Source organism: Leptonychotes weddellii, chromosome 4 (genome assembly GCF_054177405.1).
Source record: "Leptonychotes weddellii isolate Sample4059 chromosome 4, ASM5417740v2, whole genome shotgun sequence".
Taxonomy (NCBI): domain Eukaryota; kingdom Metazoa; phylum Chordata; class Mammalia; order Carnivora; family Phocidae; genus Leptonychotes; species Leptonychotes weddellii.
Window position 1 is genome coordinate 137,360,306 of NC_138372.1, and position 16,158 is coordinate 137,376,463.

Here is a 16,158-nt window from a genome sequence, read left to right on the forward strand (position 1 = left end):
TACAAGTTGTGCGAGAGCCATTTTTTAACATACTTATAACGTCCTTTATATATAACACTTGGAACGTGGCTAGTTTAAAATACTTTCTTTTTCCTTACAGATCTCCAAGCAAGAGCAGAAAAAACCAGATACATTTGATGGAAGCGTGGCTGAGACCTCATCCCGGTACAGTGGCGCCCAGGATAGTGGAATCGGCAGTGACAGTGTTAAAATTCGAATAGTACAAATAGAGCAGCATAGCGGTACTAGTCAGCATCGCATCGCCCGTCCCTCACGCCAGTCGTCAATTGTAAAAAATCTCAATTTTATTCCCTTTGACATATTTATTACTGCAAGTAGAATCTCACTAATGACCTACTCCTGTACGGCCATACCCAAATCAAAATCGCAAGAGCACAAGGATAATGAAAAAACAGGCAAGAGTTCATTAAATCTCCCAGAAGCTGATTCAGATGTTGCTAAGCCCAGCCAGCCATGTATTTCTACCGTAACAGCGGAAGATCTCTTGAGCAGCACCGTAGCTTTTCCTTTAGGGAAAAGACTAGGCGTCATCTCTCTTGAAAGTCTTCATGCCGCCACAAGGTCATCTGCTAGACAAGCCCTTGGGATAACTATTGTTCGGCAGCCTGGACGAAGAGGAGCTGGTGACTTGCAGCTGGAACCTTTTTTATACTTTATTGTGTCCCAGCCTTCTTTGCTTCTAAGTTGTCACCACAGAAAGCAGCGGGTGGAAATATCCATTTTTGATGCCGTACTTAAAGGGGTAGCCTCTGATTACAAATGTACAGGTAAGAGCCTTCAAATTTACTGGCGTGCTGGTAACTACTACTGCGTACTAAGTTTTATTCCCAACGTATCGAGATCGCTCAAACAGAAAACAGTGGCAGACCAGACAAGACTTCTTTTCTCCGTGGAATGTGTAAATATGTAAAGTTCACATCCCACGGCTGAGTCATGTTTAAGTAAATGTTTGAAATGTATCAAGGCTGAGCCTCAGTGTTCTTACCATGCCTCTGAATATTAATTTTTGTTCAAGAGCTGAACGAAACAGGCATTCTTTCTGGCCTATAGAAATGCTTAAGAATTTCCAGTGATTGGGAAGTCAAGCTTTTTTTTTTTCATATTAATAGCCCATAGGGATGCTTTTCATATTAATGCAGCTGTTCAGGTTGGAAAAAAACCTTAGAAAATGAAGTTTATTGTTTTGGTATTCTTTTGATCTAATCAACTTGCTATAACAGCATTATATTAAATGTATTTGAGAAGGTTTATTAGTAAGGTAAGATGGTTTAAAGATGTTTATGCATGTATAGCAAACATTTATCAGTGGTATTGGCCAACTGGCTCTTGTTTCTCCATCCATTACCTTTCTTATAACCAGAGAGAATCCTCTATTATAATAATTATATTGAACTTCTGAAGCTTGTTGCCTTTTAAGAGTAAGAAAGTGATCAAGGGTTCAGATTTAAAATGTATTGGCTGTTAAGCAGCAAGGGCGAGTGGAAACAGGGTCAAACAAGGTATAAAGACCTTTTCCCTGAGGTCATGTAGAATTAAGAGATTTGCCTGGGACACTGGAAAGGGTAGCTGGGCCGTCTAAGATTCAGTATTGGAAGAGGGTCCTATCCTAGCAAGCTCAGGTACAAATCAGGCATTTTATTGCTATCAGGTGGCCCCATCTAGCAGCTGGAAGCCAGCAGCAAGGCATTTGGAGAATTTGTCCAATCTGGAAGTCAAGCTGATTCATTCTTGGCATTAAGGAGAACCATTTTCCATGGCAGGCTCCCGGAGAGTAGATGGCAGGTGTGGGGATCAGGATTCATTTCAGCCCAAGGAAGTAGGGTCAAAGGAGCCCTTGGCTCTTGCTGAAGCATGGTACAAGTCCTCTACTACAGAAAAGGAAAACTAGCCAGTTGCTAAGGAGGAGCAACCGAGGGTTACCTCCTAGACGGCTTGCTCGCCCTCTCTCCATTGGTTTGCTGGATCTAGCTCAAACTGGCTTGCAAGGGCCCATTGTTAAATTTTTAGGAACTTTGAAAGACAGTTGTTAAACCACTGGTAGTTTAAATCGGCCATGGTGAGAATACTTCTGCCACATATATTGGCAAATGCTGTCAGTCAGCTCTCCCGCTCTGAGAACCAGTTGTTAAACATTTACCAGCAAGCATGTCTCCCTTCCTCAAGCATGTTCTCATTTATTGAGTGCCTACAATCCAGGAGGTACTTCAGGAGCACTGAAGATGGGAATAGTGCTGAGGTTGACATTTTATATGATTCAAGAACCCATGCCTGTATACCTGATACCGTTTTGGGGGTCTGCTTAGCATTGGCCAAAACTAGGTGCAGGAATGGGAAAATAAATCTGAATTCCAGGGTCCTCCTTAAATTCTTTCACCGGTAGTTGCTCATAGGTGCGTGGCTTCACTGGCCTCACTAGGAGATACTGATACTTAGTTCAGCAAAATTATCAGGGCTCATATCAAAGATGTGCATTTGAATTATAATTAGTTCTTAGGCTGAAAGAAAAAAGTACTTTTTGTTAAAAAAAAAAAAAGTCCTTGGGGGCACCTGGCTGGCTCAGTCAGTGGAGCATGCGACTCTTGATCTCAGGGTGGGGAGTTCAAGCCCCATGTTAGGTGTAGAGATTACTTAAAAATAAAATCTTAAAAAAAAAATTAAAAATATATTTTTAAAAAGTTTTAAAATTCTTGTATGTAGACCAACATGGAACCCAATTTCAGTAGATGAAGCTTAGAGTGAAGGTTATGAGCCAGTTCACAACAGGGGATCCCATGTGGGAGGAAAAGGACTTACATATCTTCTCAGGAGCATCCTTTGCATAATATTCTTGTGGATGCCTTTCTTTACACAAAATGTGTCTACTTGGACATTTACATTATCCAAAAAGAGTTACCAGTATAAATTATCTTAAATTCATTTCTTAAAAATGAATTTCATGATTTGGAGACATTTATCAGAAAGTAAGTAGTTAAAATACAATGGCTAAAAAAATTGAAGAAGCAACTAGCACTTACTGAGTACTCATTCTGTGCCAGACATTGTACTAACTTCTTCAAATGCACTATCTCATTTAATCCTTTTAACAACTCTATGGGAAATGTTATATATAATCCCATTTTAGAAAAAAGGAAACTAAAATTCGTAGAAGTTAAATAACTTGCCCAAGATTACAGACCTAGCAATAAACAGAGCTAAAATTCAAAACAAGATTTGTTGGACTCCTGAGTCTGGTCTCATGAAGCTAACTTTCTAAGAAAGGTCTGGAAAAAGTTCATAAGTTAAAAATGAAAGAGGTAACATATTATATTTTTTTGCAGTATTTATACTCTTTTAATTTATTGAGCTATAGTACAGTATTAGTTTCAGGTATACAACCTAGTGATTCAACATCTGTGTACATTATGAAATGGTCACCACAGTAAGTCTGGTTAACATCTATCAGCTTATAAAGTTAGTACAATGTTGTTGACTATATTGATGTATCCCCAAGACTTATTTTATAACTGGAAGTTTGTACTTCTTAATTTCCTTCACCCATTAGGGCCTCCCCTCTGGCAACTGCCAATCTGTTTTCTGTATCTACGAGTCTGGATTTTGTTTTGTTTTGTTTTTTAGATACCACATATTAAGTGAAATTATATGGTATTTGTCCTTCTCTGTTTGACTTATTTCACTTAGCATAATACCCTCGAAGTCCATCCATGTTGTCACAAGTAGCAAGATTTCATTCATTTTAATGGCTGAGTAGTATTCCTGAGAGAGAGAAAAAAAGAGAGACAGAGAGAGAATGAGTGTGTGTGTGTGTGTGCGTGTGTGTGGTGTATACACATGGTAGCTCTAACTTTATGGGGAACCCTCATGCTGTTTTCCGTAGTGGCTGCACCAATTTACATTCCTACTAACAGTATACAAGCGTTCCCTTTTCTTCACATCCTCACCAACACTTGTTATTTCTTGTCTTTTTGGGAATAACCATTCCCACAGGTGTGAGGTGATATCTCACTGTGGTTTTGCTTTGCATTTCCCTGATGATTAGTGATGTTGAGCATCTTTTCATGTGTCTGTTGGCCATCTGTATGTCTTCTTAGGAAAAATGTCTATCCAGATCCCTGCCCGTATCTTAATCAGATTTACTTTTTCATTAAATTACACAAGTTTTTATGTATTTTAGATATTAACCCCTTGTTGGATGTATCATTTGCAAATGCCTTCTCCCATTCGGTAGGTTGTCTTTTCAGTTTGTCAGTGGTTTCCTTCACTGTGCAGAAGCTTTCTAGTTTGATGTAGTCCTTCATTTATTTTTGCTTTTGTTTCCTTTGTTTCTGGAGTCAGATCTAAAAAGACATCACTAAGACTGATATCAAGGAGCTTGCTGTCTGTGTTTTCTTCTAGGAATTTTATGGTTTGGGGTCTTACATTTAAGTCTTTAAACCATTTTTAGTTGATTTTTATATATGGTGTAAGATAGTGGTCTGGTTTCATTCTTTTTGCATGTAGCTATCTAGTTTTCTCCAACACCCTTTACTGGAGAGACCACCCTTTCCCAGTTGTATATTCTTGCCTCCTTTGCTGAACATTAGTTGAACATATATGCGTGGGTTTATTTCTGGGCTTTCTAATATCCCGTTGATCTATGTGTCTGTTTTTAATGCCAGTGCCCTACTGTTTTGATTACTGTAGTTTTGTAATATAGTTTGAAATCAGGGAGCCTGATACCTCTGGCTTTGTTCTTCTTTCTCAGGATTGCTTTGGTTATTCATGGTCTTTTGTGGTTCCATACAAATTTTAGGATTATTTGTTCTAGTTGTGTGAAAGATGTCATTGGAATTTTGATAGGGATTGCACTGAATTTGTAGATTGTTTTGGTGGTATGGACATTTTCATAATATTAATTCTTCCAGTCTATGCACATAGAATATCTTTCCATTTATTTGCATCATTATTAACTTCTCTCATCAATGTCTAATAGTTTGCAGTGTACAGATCCTTTACATCCTTGGTTAAATTTATTCATAGGTACTTTATTCTTTTTGATGCAATTGTAAATGGGTTTGTTTCCTTGATTTCTCTTTCTGCCACTTTGATTATTAGTGTATAGAAACACAACACACACATATTTTTATATATTAATGTTTTATACTGCAACTTTACTGACTTCATTTATTACTTCTAATAGTGTTTTTTTAGTGGAGTCGTTATAGATATTGTTCCACTGTCTTCTTTCCTTTGTGGTTTCTGATGAGAAATCCATGGTAATCACAATCATTGTTTCCAAATATGTAATGTGTTGATTTTCTCTAGCTGCTTTCAAGATTCTTTTTTTCTTTATATTTGGTTTTCTGAAGGTTGATTATAATGTGTCTGGGCTTGATTTCTTTGAATTTATCCTGTTTGAGGTTCTCTGAGCTCCTTAACTCTGTAACTGTATGCTTTTTAAAACTAAATTCAGAAACATCTTAGCTATTATTTCTTTAAATATTTTTCTGCACCAGTCTTCCTCTTCTTTTTTTTGGGGGGGGGACACCAACATTAAACTTTTTATAATTATTCCACAGATCCCTGAGACTCCATTCTTTTTTTTTCTTTTTTCCTATGTTCTTTCTTCTTCTCTGTTCTTCATATTAAATAATTTCTATTGAATATTCCAGTTTAAAAATTTTATTTGGTTCTTTTCTGTAGTTTTTATTTCTTCAGAGAATGTCTATATTTCCACTCATTTCAAACATGTTTACCTTACCTCATGAAGCACAGTTATAACAACTGCTAGAGTCTTAAATGCTGTGTCACTATGGCCACGGCCCAGCCATTGCACTCCCTATCCTCCCCCCCCCCCCACTCATCCCCGCTCACTGTGCCCACCCTTGGGACAAAACCAGGGGAAAAAAAAAGAGAAAAGGCAGCAGGTTTTCTTATACCCTTGAAACCACAGGGGCCTTATTTCCCAGACATAAGGACTTTTGGCTGTTCTTGCCATCACTGTCCACCACAACCTAAGACTCACTCTCAAGGTAGAGAAAAGAGGGAAAACAAAACAAAATGGGAAACCCACCACTATAGAGGTCACATCTGCAAGTTTGACTCCCCTCCCCAATCTGCATTGTTCTTGTTTACTTTTTCCAATCCTCAGGCCTTTGTTTTTTGTATTTTCTCTCAACTTTTTGATTGTAAGCAGCGTGAGAGTTAGGTTGCAGTGAGCTTATTACAATTTTGGCTGGCACCAGAAGTCCTGCAATTTTAAAATAATAAAACTGTTTTGTAGTCTATTAGCCAAGATGTAGTTTTCTGAGAAACTTAATACAGGATTTCCTCCAAAAGTGATACTTTAATATCTTTACATCTTTGAGCACAGATCAGTTGGTTAATATATTGTAATGAATAAACTGCTCCCAGGGAATTGTCAGAATTAACTTGATTCTGCCCTTGTCACCATTAAGCAAAGAACATGTTCAGATACTCAAAGGATAGTAATTGTGTTTTCTCTGTGGTCCTGAGGGATATCCTTTCATATATTTTAAAATCAAGTTAGAAGTTAGAAATGCTGTGAAATTCATTGTCCCTCATGTCAATCTGGCTTCTCAGCACATGTGACTGATACATACGTCTGTGTATATTATATATACCATTTATGTACATACCTATTTAAAAACCTAAATTCTATGAGAGGCTACCCAGAATAGACAAATGGAATCTGTATTTGTACCTATACCTACATCTTTTTTTTTTTTTTTAGAAAACTGAAGTGAAACAGAAGTGATGACAATTGCTTATAATTTTGAAAGCTTAAAAAAAGTATAATCCCCAATCCTCATAATTTAGTGATCTTAAATTATGCCAGCTATACCTGTAAGTGTATATATGGTGGTTTGATTTACCCTCCATAATTAAAAATATGGCAGGTTATCTAAAACCTAAATTACCAACTTGAATTTCTTTTATGACTATTAATATTAATAACCTAAACAGGATCTTCCATCTGGTCCAGGTAGATAATACATCTGTGAGTCAACAAGTTTCTTTTTAAAATGTTAAAATAATGTGACAGTGGGCTTTCCCACGTCCTTACCTGGAGCAACCTCTAACAGAAATGAAATCTTCTGCCAGCACCTTTATATGCAGCAGCTGTAATATTGGCAGTTCTCATTTAAATAAAGATGTATGTAGTTGTTTTTAACATAATCATATCAGTTGTGTTTATAAATATTTAAAATTTGATATTTATTTTGTTTAAGGTACTGGAGTCCAGATTTGAAATTGCCTCATATCTTGACTATGCCTCCCAGGGCAGACTTAAAAAGTCATTTTTCTTCTTGTTTGTTTGGGGCTTTTTGTTTGTTTTTGAAGAAATGACTGCGCCATCTGGTCAATTGTGAAGGAGTTGAACCACTCTGAAGAAATTTAACTAACCCCCGTACTTCCTCAGCACATAGTCAGTTAGTCCAGTAGCTTATTACTCATCGTGTGACAGGAACTAACCAATTTGAAGACAGTTGCTTCATCCTACAGCTTCCTTACCTTACTGTAATTTTTCAAACATCGGCTATACTAAAATACAGAAATTAAACTTGATTAGAATTTATACTGAAAGATCAGGGAATCACACATTTCTGTGTATGACAGAAATATCCACAACATGTTATCTATATTATGGGATACTTTCCACATTTTAAAGTCTTATAAATATTACATCTTTGACTTCAGATCTAGTTAAGAGGCAAACATGGAATAGAGTGCAATAAGAGCTCAAGATTTGGAGTCAGTCAGCCCTGAGTTCTAATCTCAACCCTGCCGCTTAACAGCTGTGTGACCTCAGACAAGTTAGTTCATCTCTCTCAGCCTCTGCTCCTTATCTAGAATATGTGGAGAACACTGGTAGCAACCTCCTAGAACTGATGTGAGAATTAAATGATGTGTATGGAGCTCTTAGCTAAGTGTGTAGCACAGGGCTCCAGGAATGTTAATATTGTCGTTGTTGCTTTTATCAACATTGTTAACATCTTTAAGTCGAGTTTAAAATAATGGTTGTAATTAGCCAAAAAAATTCACATCATTTTAGTGCAATTTATGGCTATTGTGTAGTTTGGAAATTTTCAGTTACAGTAATTGGCTTCTTTACCCTTTCATGAATAGGTCTGCAGAAAATGTGCCAGAGATATCTGAGTAAACCAACAGTTGGAAAATCATAAACTGCCTTCCTTACACCTCATAAATCATATCTTGATTTCATTTAGTTATTGTGACTTTAAGGGAAGGATTGAATTACATGTCTCTTTAGAATTAAAGGTTTTGCTAATGTCTCTGGAAAGGCTTAGAATTAACCTGTGACTTTAATGTCATAATGATCACAACTTGAACATTTATCTGAAAATTTAGCTGCTGGGAACATTTCTTGCTGGCCAGTAATATGAAATGGAATTATTACTTTGACAGAAATCAGCAAGTTAGTAGGTCTCATAAGTGAGAGGAACTCTAGTGTATCACTGAGGGAGAGTTGTGGGGAGACTGTTAAATAAGAAGTTGACCCAGCCGGCAGGGGGAATTAACATATGGGGAAGGGTATTGGAATGGAAAGCAGAAATTTTGACTTTTAGTCTTGGCTCTAATACCAAGATTCTTTGATGCAAATAACTAAATTTCTTGGTGCCTTAGTTTCCTTATCTCTAAAATGGGTATACTAATATCTTGGTCTTTGTAGTTTCATGGTTTAATCTTAGCTCCAAATGAGATATTTATGAAATGCCTTGGAACTATGGAATATTATTCAACTGTAAGTGCAGACTTCTGTAGTTATTAGCAGTTGAAGGAAGAGCTTAACGGACCTTCCTTTTTGAACATGAGAAAGACTAGTATCCTGGTCCTTTTGGCATCCATCTCAATCATCAGCATTTACTTAAAATGAATGAGAAATGGGAGGAATTATTTAAAGCCACTGAATTAATTTTCAATGTTACAGAACTCAGACTTTGCTCAGAACAGACAAGAGGCTTAAAATTAGGATTAAGTTGATCTTCCTTGTGTGTATATATATATCTGACCGCTTTTTTTTTTTTTTACTGTACAGCACCCTGGTTTTATTTGCACTGAATTTTAATCGAATGTTGTCCTGTAAAACATCTGAAACCCACATTAGAATTAACATGAAAACAACCAAATAGGAAAGAGATCAAGAATACCACAGAGCAGCATAGAAAATAAGTTGAAAGGAATTCATTGAAATGGTATTTCACTTATTATCTGCTGGTTAGCATCATCAGATATAAATAGTGTACTTCCTTTTAGCAAGATATGGAAGACTTGGTTCTAAAAGTAAGAGCCAATGGGCACACATCCCAGCAGCCACTTTAATACTTCCTCTTCCTCTTCTCTTGGGCTCCAGGCTTGGGATTTCAAACCAGGAAACTTCCTGTTCCCCTTCCATCTTAGGAGATACAAGGTACAGAACTTAGACCAAATGCCTGGATATCAACAAGGAGATGGTGGCACTTACCTTGCATCCACAGCAATTTAGAATTGGTTCCTTGAATGATTTTGCTGCTCTGATGTTCAGTTGTTACTGTGTTTTAAGGATCTGGGTTCCTTCACAATTTAATTTTCAGACATCTTGAGGGCTTTATGGACTACATTTGCTTCTGTCGCTACATTAAAAAGGGGGAAAGAAAAAGATAGCCATTTAAACTAAGGATCATAAAAAAAATACAGAAAATATGAGAAAACTCAGTAAGCCTGTATGTAGCTTTGCCTTTTTTTATAGATGGTGGTCAAAAGGTGACTGTTCTGACTATTACCTCTCACTGCAGGGAGTGGACACGTCCATCCGCTGAGTTCAGCCAAACCAAGCACACCAGTGGCTTTTGAAAGAGGCTCCTTTGGAGCTTTAACAATATCAATTTCATAGGTAGAGGTAAATAGATCTAGAGCCTCCAAAGATGCTTTTCTTTAAATTTTATTCAAGTTCTATTAAGAAACACCTTCGTGTATTCTTGGCTGGGCACAAAAGGATTAAGCTAAAAGACCATCTAGGAATATCTTATCAGTGAACTGGGAGGGAGGATAGGAGAGTAGGGAATCTCTCTAAGCCCTCACCTACTACCCTGATTCTTTTTTAGGTGTTTTCTCCCTTTCTACTCTGGCTAGCTATGAACTCTGCTTGATCTTCTTTAACAAAAGAAAGCTGAGTGAAATTGAAATTCTGATGCACTCACCATGTTTATTGAACACTGAAAATGATTTTAAAGTGTCATTCCAATCTTCTCTTTGTGTAAAAGTTGATATACCCAGATACCTTACTAAAAGGAGTCTTGAACTCCCAGTTTAAGAAATGGAAAGGAGTCTATTTGGGCTTGCAGATGATTTACTTCCTTGATTCATACATAGGCCAGATATTTCCAAGAGATGGAAAAGAAGGTAAGAATATAATTTTGATAATTACCAGAACCAAAGTGCAGGGAAATTGTTAGGTCAATAATTTCTCCTCAGCCAGGAGTATTTAATAGAGAAGTAAAATACATTGACTAGTATTTTAAACCTAAGTAGTTACTATTTTAGGAATTAAATATAAATAAGTTTACTCTGTTTTTTAAGATCGAAATTGGGTATAATTTCCACTAATAAACAGAGTGTTTTATTTTTTACCTATTATATTCCTCTTATTTCAGATCATTGATAAAAAAGATTTTTCAAAATTACAAAGCAAAAACAAAAACTGGGAGGAGTAGACACTTGAAAGACACTGCACACACGTATTCCTATTTTCTTTAAAGGTTGTGTTTTAGAAACAAAACAGTGACTGTTCATTGAACTTTTACCATGCCATGTCCCAGGCAAACCATGTTACACATATTATCTGATGTAATATTCTCAACAACCCACAATCTAGTGTATTATCCCCATTTTGGAAACTAAAAAACTGGGACTCCGTGAAGTTAAAATTAAATTTATCCACTTTAAGGAGTCAGGACTTAAATCCAGATCTGTCTGCCTCCGAAGTTCACGTTCTTTTCATTACCCTGAATTTTCTACTGTGTTATAAACTGATGTAAACTCTCCTATGGAACAAAATGTGAAAAAGCTCAATGAAAGTAGGGCTGTCTGTGTTCAGTAAGTCCTAGGTCAATGGCAGTCTATTTCATAAACCTCTTCCATATGACAGTATCGTTTCACCTGCCAGTTGTCCCTCAAGAGTTCATCAAAAATCACTTAAATGTTATTTCGTAAGCATAACCCCGTGTACCTCACAGGCCAAAGAGAACCAAAAGAAAAGCAGCCATAGATGAGACTTCGGCCTGGGCCCATTAAAAATGGCAGACTGCAGCGTGCTTGCAACCATAGCAGGTCATTGAAGACTTTGCAAAGAGTGAATAAAATCTAATCTTCTTTCTTTTTAAAAAAAAACAAACAAACAGTAGATCCTTCTGGACTTTGTGGAACTGATAAAATGAAGACAGAAGTAAATCTTCAGGCTATTTGCAGTGCTACATCATATAAGCATTTTAGGCTTCTGAGGAATTTGTAATATTTTAATCATGAACTACTGTCCGAAAGAAAACTCAGTGCAATATGGCATCAGAGCAAAAAGTTACTGAAATTTAAATCTGCAACAGTAGTTTAGGGAACACATTAATTTTAATCATAATGATTTAGGGATGATAACATTAGCATCAATGGGATTAGAAATTAAAGTATGATATAATTTCCAAAGTTGTTGATAATATTGAGCAGGATTTTGTTACCCAGAACTGCAAGCAGCAACAGGATCAGATTAATACAGCAAGAAGCTAATACGGAGAATAAGATGACAAACTACTTACTGGAGAAAACATGGTTAAAATGAGGTACACCAAAACCCAATTAATCAAATGTTTATTTTTCAGCACTCATCCCCCAAATTTCAATTAATAGTGTTTTTTCCAGAAACACAAATTTACAAGAACTTTCCACCAAAGGAAAATTTTGTGTCCTTGACTTTGCTTCTTATTTGCATTAGCACTCATTTTCCACAAAAAAAATGTAAACGACAAAGGTATCATGAGAAAATTGAATCAAAGGGGCAAAAGCATTATTGTGATTATAGTTAATTGCATCTTGCACAACAAAATCTTTGCCTGGAGCTGCCAGGGGAAATCACCATTTGGCAATTACTTTCTGCCTTCCTTAATCAACATACTTAATGGAGATGTTCTTGAGCACAAAAGTGGCCCAGGGAAAGCAGAAAGAGGTACAGATTATCAATTGCTTTGTAAACCTGAGGTTGGTAAAAGTAACTGTTAGGGAAGAGGGGGAGAGTAGGGAAGAAAATAAGAGATACTTAGCTTTCAAATAAACAAATTCTTATGCACTGGGATTTTTAAAATTCAAAGTTCATTATTCACATGGCAAAAGAAATGAAAAGATTGTCTCTGCAATGACTAACACTTAGAAGTATCTGGTGTAAAAGGAGCTGGACTTCATTCAGTGTATGTCAATCTTTAAAATGGGGAAATTATCACTGACATCTGTGGGGAAATGTCTTCTCATTGGGACCTTCATAAAAATTCAGCTCAATTACTAAAAAAAAAAAAAATTCCTGCCACATAGTAGAACAAAGCAGAGTAGAATAAAGTAGAATAGAATAAAGTAGTAGAATAAAGCTTACAAAATCTGTAGCATTCAGCTGTTCTATGTGAGCTTGGAAAACAAATTTTGGCTAAGTTGAAGATTGCAAAGAAAATAAGAACAGGTCACACTGAATCATGTTATATTTTATATAATTCAAATGTTAGGCAAAAACGTACTTAACTCTGTGAATATTTGCTAAGGGTTAAAAAATAATAATGAGCAGCAGGACAAAGATCACTTTTATCAGATTCAGAGGAGGACCTCCCAAGCAGTTAAGTGACATGAAGGTTTGTGAAGAAGGGCAAAGTGATCTACAAACACAATACAATCTGAAACAAGGCTCTGTGAAAGCCAGTAATATCTTGATCCATCTGTGAAAGGACTGGAGACTTCCTGAATCTTCTCTTTGGGTGTTCTTTGTGACGGGATATGATGAAGTATTTTCTTTTGGAGGCCAGGTCAACCAAGAAGGAAAACAAATTGTATAACTTTGTCAGTACCATTGTCTTATTGAAGTGAATTCTCACTGACTTTGAACAGGATTTATGGCTATGAGCAACTTGTCATTTATTCGGACCCATTTCCCCCGCTCTGTAACTCCTAATAAGATACCACTGTCTCCTGTTTCTTAGGCTTAGGGACAACAGCATAAATGTGCTCATCTACATCAGCAGGAGCTTACTCTTTCCGAGAGCTTCCTGTGCTCAAATAAATAGGTGTTTGCTAAGTACAGCGAAGAAGACTGTCAAAGTCTGAAGGAGCTTCCAGTATGAAGTAGTCATCCCTATTTGTCATTCTATTTATATTATATTCAAAGGCTCCTTTAATCTTAGTTTATCTGGTACTTTCCCAGCTACATTGACCCTGAGGAATGTGTAATATGAATCCCATTTTCTAGACTTGATGATGGAATTAAGGAGAAGTGAAATCAAAGACATTACAGGAAGTCTAAAAGTCATGCCCCTCATCGTCTAGCTATTAGAGCATAAGGGACGAAATAGTGACTTGCAGACTTGAGCTATTTCTGTGGGACTCTGACAGACCTTTCTGCTACTACTTCCACATCATCTCACCACTGTGACTAGAGGCATATCCAAAGTAGAGATTTTAGCTAAAACTGGGAGAATAGCCACTGTCCTGTCATACATTCTGTATTCATCAACCATGCAACCTGTATTTTCCTGGATGTTCCTCAATTCAGTTATTCTGTTCTGTCAGCTCTATAAATACAGCTGTACTTTCTAATCAGTTGTGTAGCCATATTAAACCAACAATATCATTAAACCAGTAATTTGGGGGGAAAACAGTCACTGAAAGTTTGGCTTCTTTAGATAGATTTCCTAGACTTTTACATTTTTTTAAATTCCTAATTCCCATTCTGCTTCCTACTATTGCCAGTTTGTTTATTCCATCTCCATTAAGTCATATCCCTCTGTAATTGCCCCAGTGCAGACTCCAAGGCTGGGTGCCAGATGGCCAGGCCCTCTAACTTCTATGAAAAGAGAAGCAACCTGCACAAAGCCTATCTCCCCTACTTAGAAAACCCTCATCCACATCAGAATTTTGTGCTTCCCCCGTCTATACCTTGATGAAAATAGAACATCAAAATATCCTTTGAAGTGCTTTTTCCCTTTCCCCTTCACTTCAGTTTTTTTAGATGCTTGATGTGTCATCCTGTTTTTTCTTCAGCTGTGAATATAGGTCCATGCATCATTATATGCTTAGGATCATCCTAAAGATGATCATCCTCCAATATGTACATATGTATATATGCAGGTAGGTTTATTTCTTTAAGGTAGAGTCCTTTGTGTGGCCTTCCTAATGACAAGGGCATGGATATTTAGAATTTTGGTAGACACTCATTTTCAACCTCTCCCCTCCTCATTCAGAAATACTATATCTACACTCTTATCGACCTTACATAGGAAGATCCATTTCTTCTCTTTCTCCCCCATACAAGGTATTATCAATCTTTTTAATTTATGCTAAGCTGTCGAATAAAAAAACTTCTTGTTTTAACTTGTATGTGGTTGATTGTCAGGCTGAGCATTTTTTCCTATTTTTCATAAAACGGTGCTCTCTAGAAGGATTAAATAGCTAAAGGTAAAACCAAAATGTTAAAAATGCTTGAAGAAACTACAGGAAAATATGTAATCACCTAGGGATAAAGCCATTAAATAAAAGTTAATAGATTTTTGTTCACATCTATAAAAAAGTATGCTTGCAAAAAGCATCAGAATTTATTTTAAGGACAACTACCATCCCAAGAGGAAATATTTGCTACATACGACATTAACTAATTAACATAGCACTCATTAACTAATAAAAAAAAGAATAAGTAAATATTTTGTAGAAGAGGAATCAAATGGCCAGTATATGAAAAGATGCTTAACCTGCTTTGTTTTTTACTATTAACAATGTAAGATGGCTTTTACTATGTCAGTACATATAGATCTTCTTGAGTCTTCTAAACAGTTCTATGGATCACTGTTGTTTATTTAAGCATCAATCCGTTGATGAACGTCTAAGTTGTTTTCTGCTGTTTACTATGATTAGCAGTTCTACAGTATGTGTGTGCACGCGCGTGTGTGTGTGTGTGCATGCACGCACGTGCGCAAGCTACACAGCCATTATCAGTTTTTTAGTCTTGGCCTATCTGATAGGTGAAAAATTCTACTTGTTTAAAAAAATTTTTCTTTGATTATTACTAAGATTTAGTATCTCATAATGTTTATATTTTAAAATGTTTATATGCCATTTGTTTTCTTCATCTCTATTTGCTTTATTAATTTCTTCATTTAATAATTGCTTATTCTTTACCCATTTTTCTCTATTAATATCTATATTGACTATATGAGCTCTTTATATTAATGATATCCCTTTTCTGTCACACAAGTTTGAATATGTGATCCCAATAACTTGTTTGTTCATCCTAAGTTTTATTTATTCGGCTCAGATCATGATCTCGGGGTCCTGGGATCAAGCCCCGAGTCAGGCTCCCTGCTCAGCGGGGAGTCTGCTTCTCCCTCTCCCTCTGGCCCTCCCCCAACTTGTGCTCTTTCTCTCTCAAATTAATAAATAAAATCTTTAGAAAAAAATTACCTTTGGTCTGACAAAAAAGTAGTTATCAATTAAAGAATATTGACTGTAAGCCAAAGACCCAAGACTTTATGTCTACCTTTTCTGCTAATTGTGTTTATCATGCTGGTAATTTCTACATCAGTTTAATTCCTCTCTGTCCATTATTTATTTAGTTACATCACTTAGGTCTGTTTTCTCTGTTAGGTCATTGTTCTCTCTTTAGCTTGTATTCTCTTCAAAATGAAGAATTAAGCCTCCTCATACAGGTCTAGCACAGTACCGTTTACTTGATAATAACTGCTTCTTGATGATGGCTACATAGATGGGACTCTAGAAGTAGACACTCAGGTCCTGTAAAGTTACATAGCTCCTACAAATTGATTATAGATCCTACCAGCAATAGACTTTTGCTATTATTTCACGACACTTGACCATTATATTTGAAAGAGAGAATAGTATAGTGTT

At 36.4% G+C, this 16,158-nt stretch overlaps 1 protein-coding gene across 1 annotated transcript in view; it reads left to right on the forward strand.

Moving 5' to 3' along the window:
• The window catches only part of VPS13B (vacuolar protein sorting 13 homolog B), a 743,427-nt gene that overhangs the window by 534,776 nt on the left and 192,493 nt on the right, over positions 1–16,158 (forward strand). Inside the window, exon 33 of the mRNA XM_081817134.1 lies at positions 101–788. Within this exon, the coding sequence (XP_081673260.1) occupies positions 101–788 (688 nt within the window). The remainder of the gene's footprint in view (positions 1–100; positions 789–16,158) is intronic.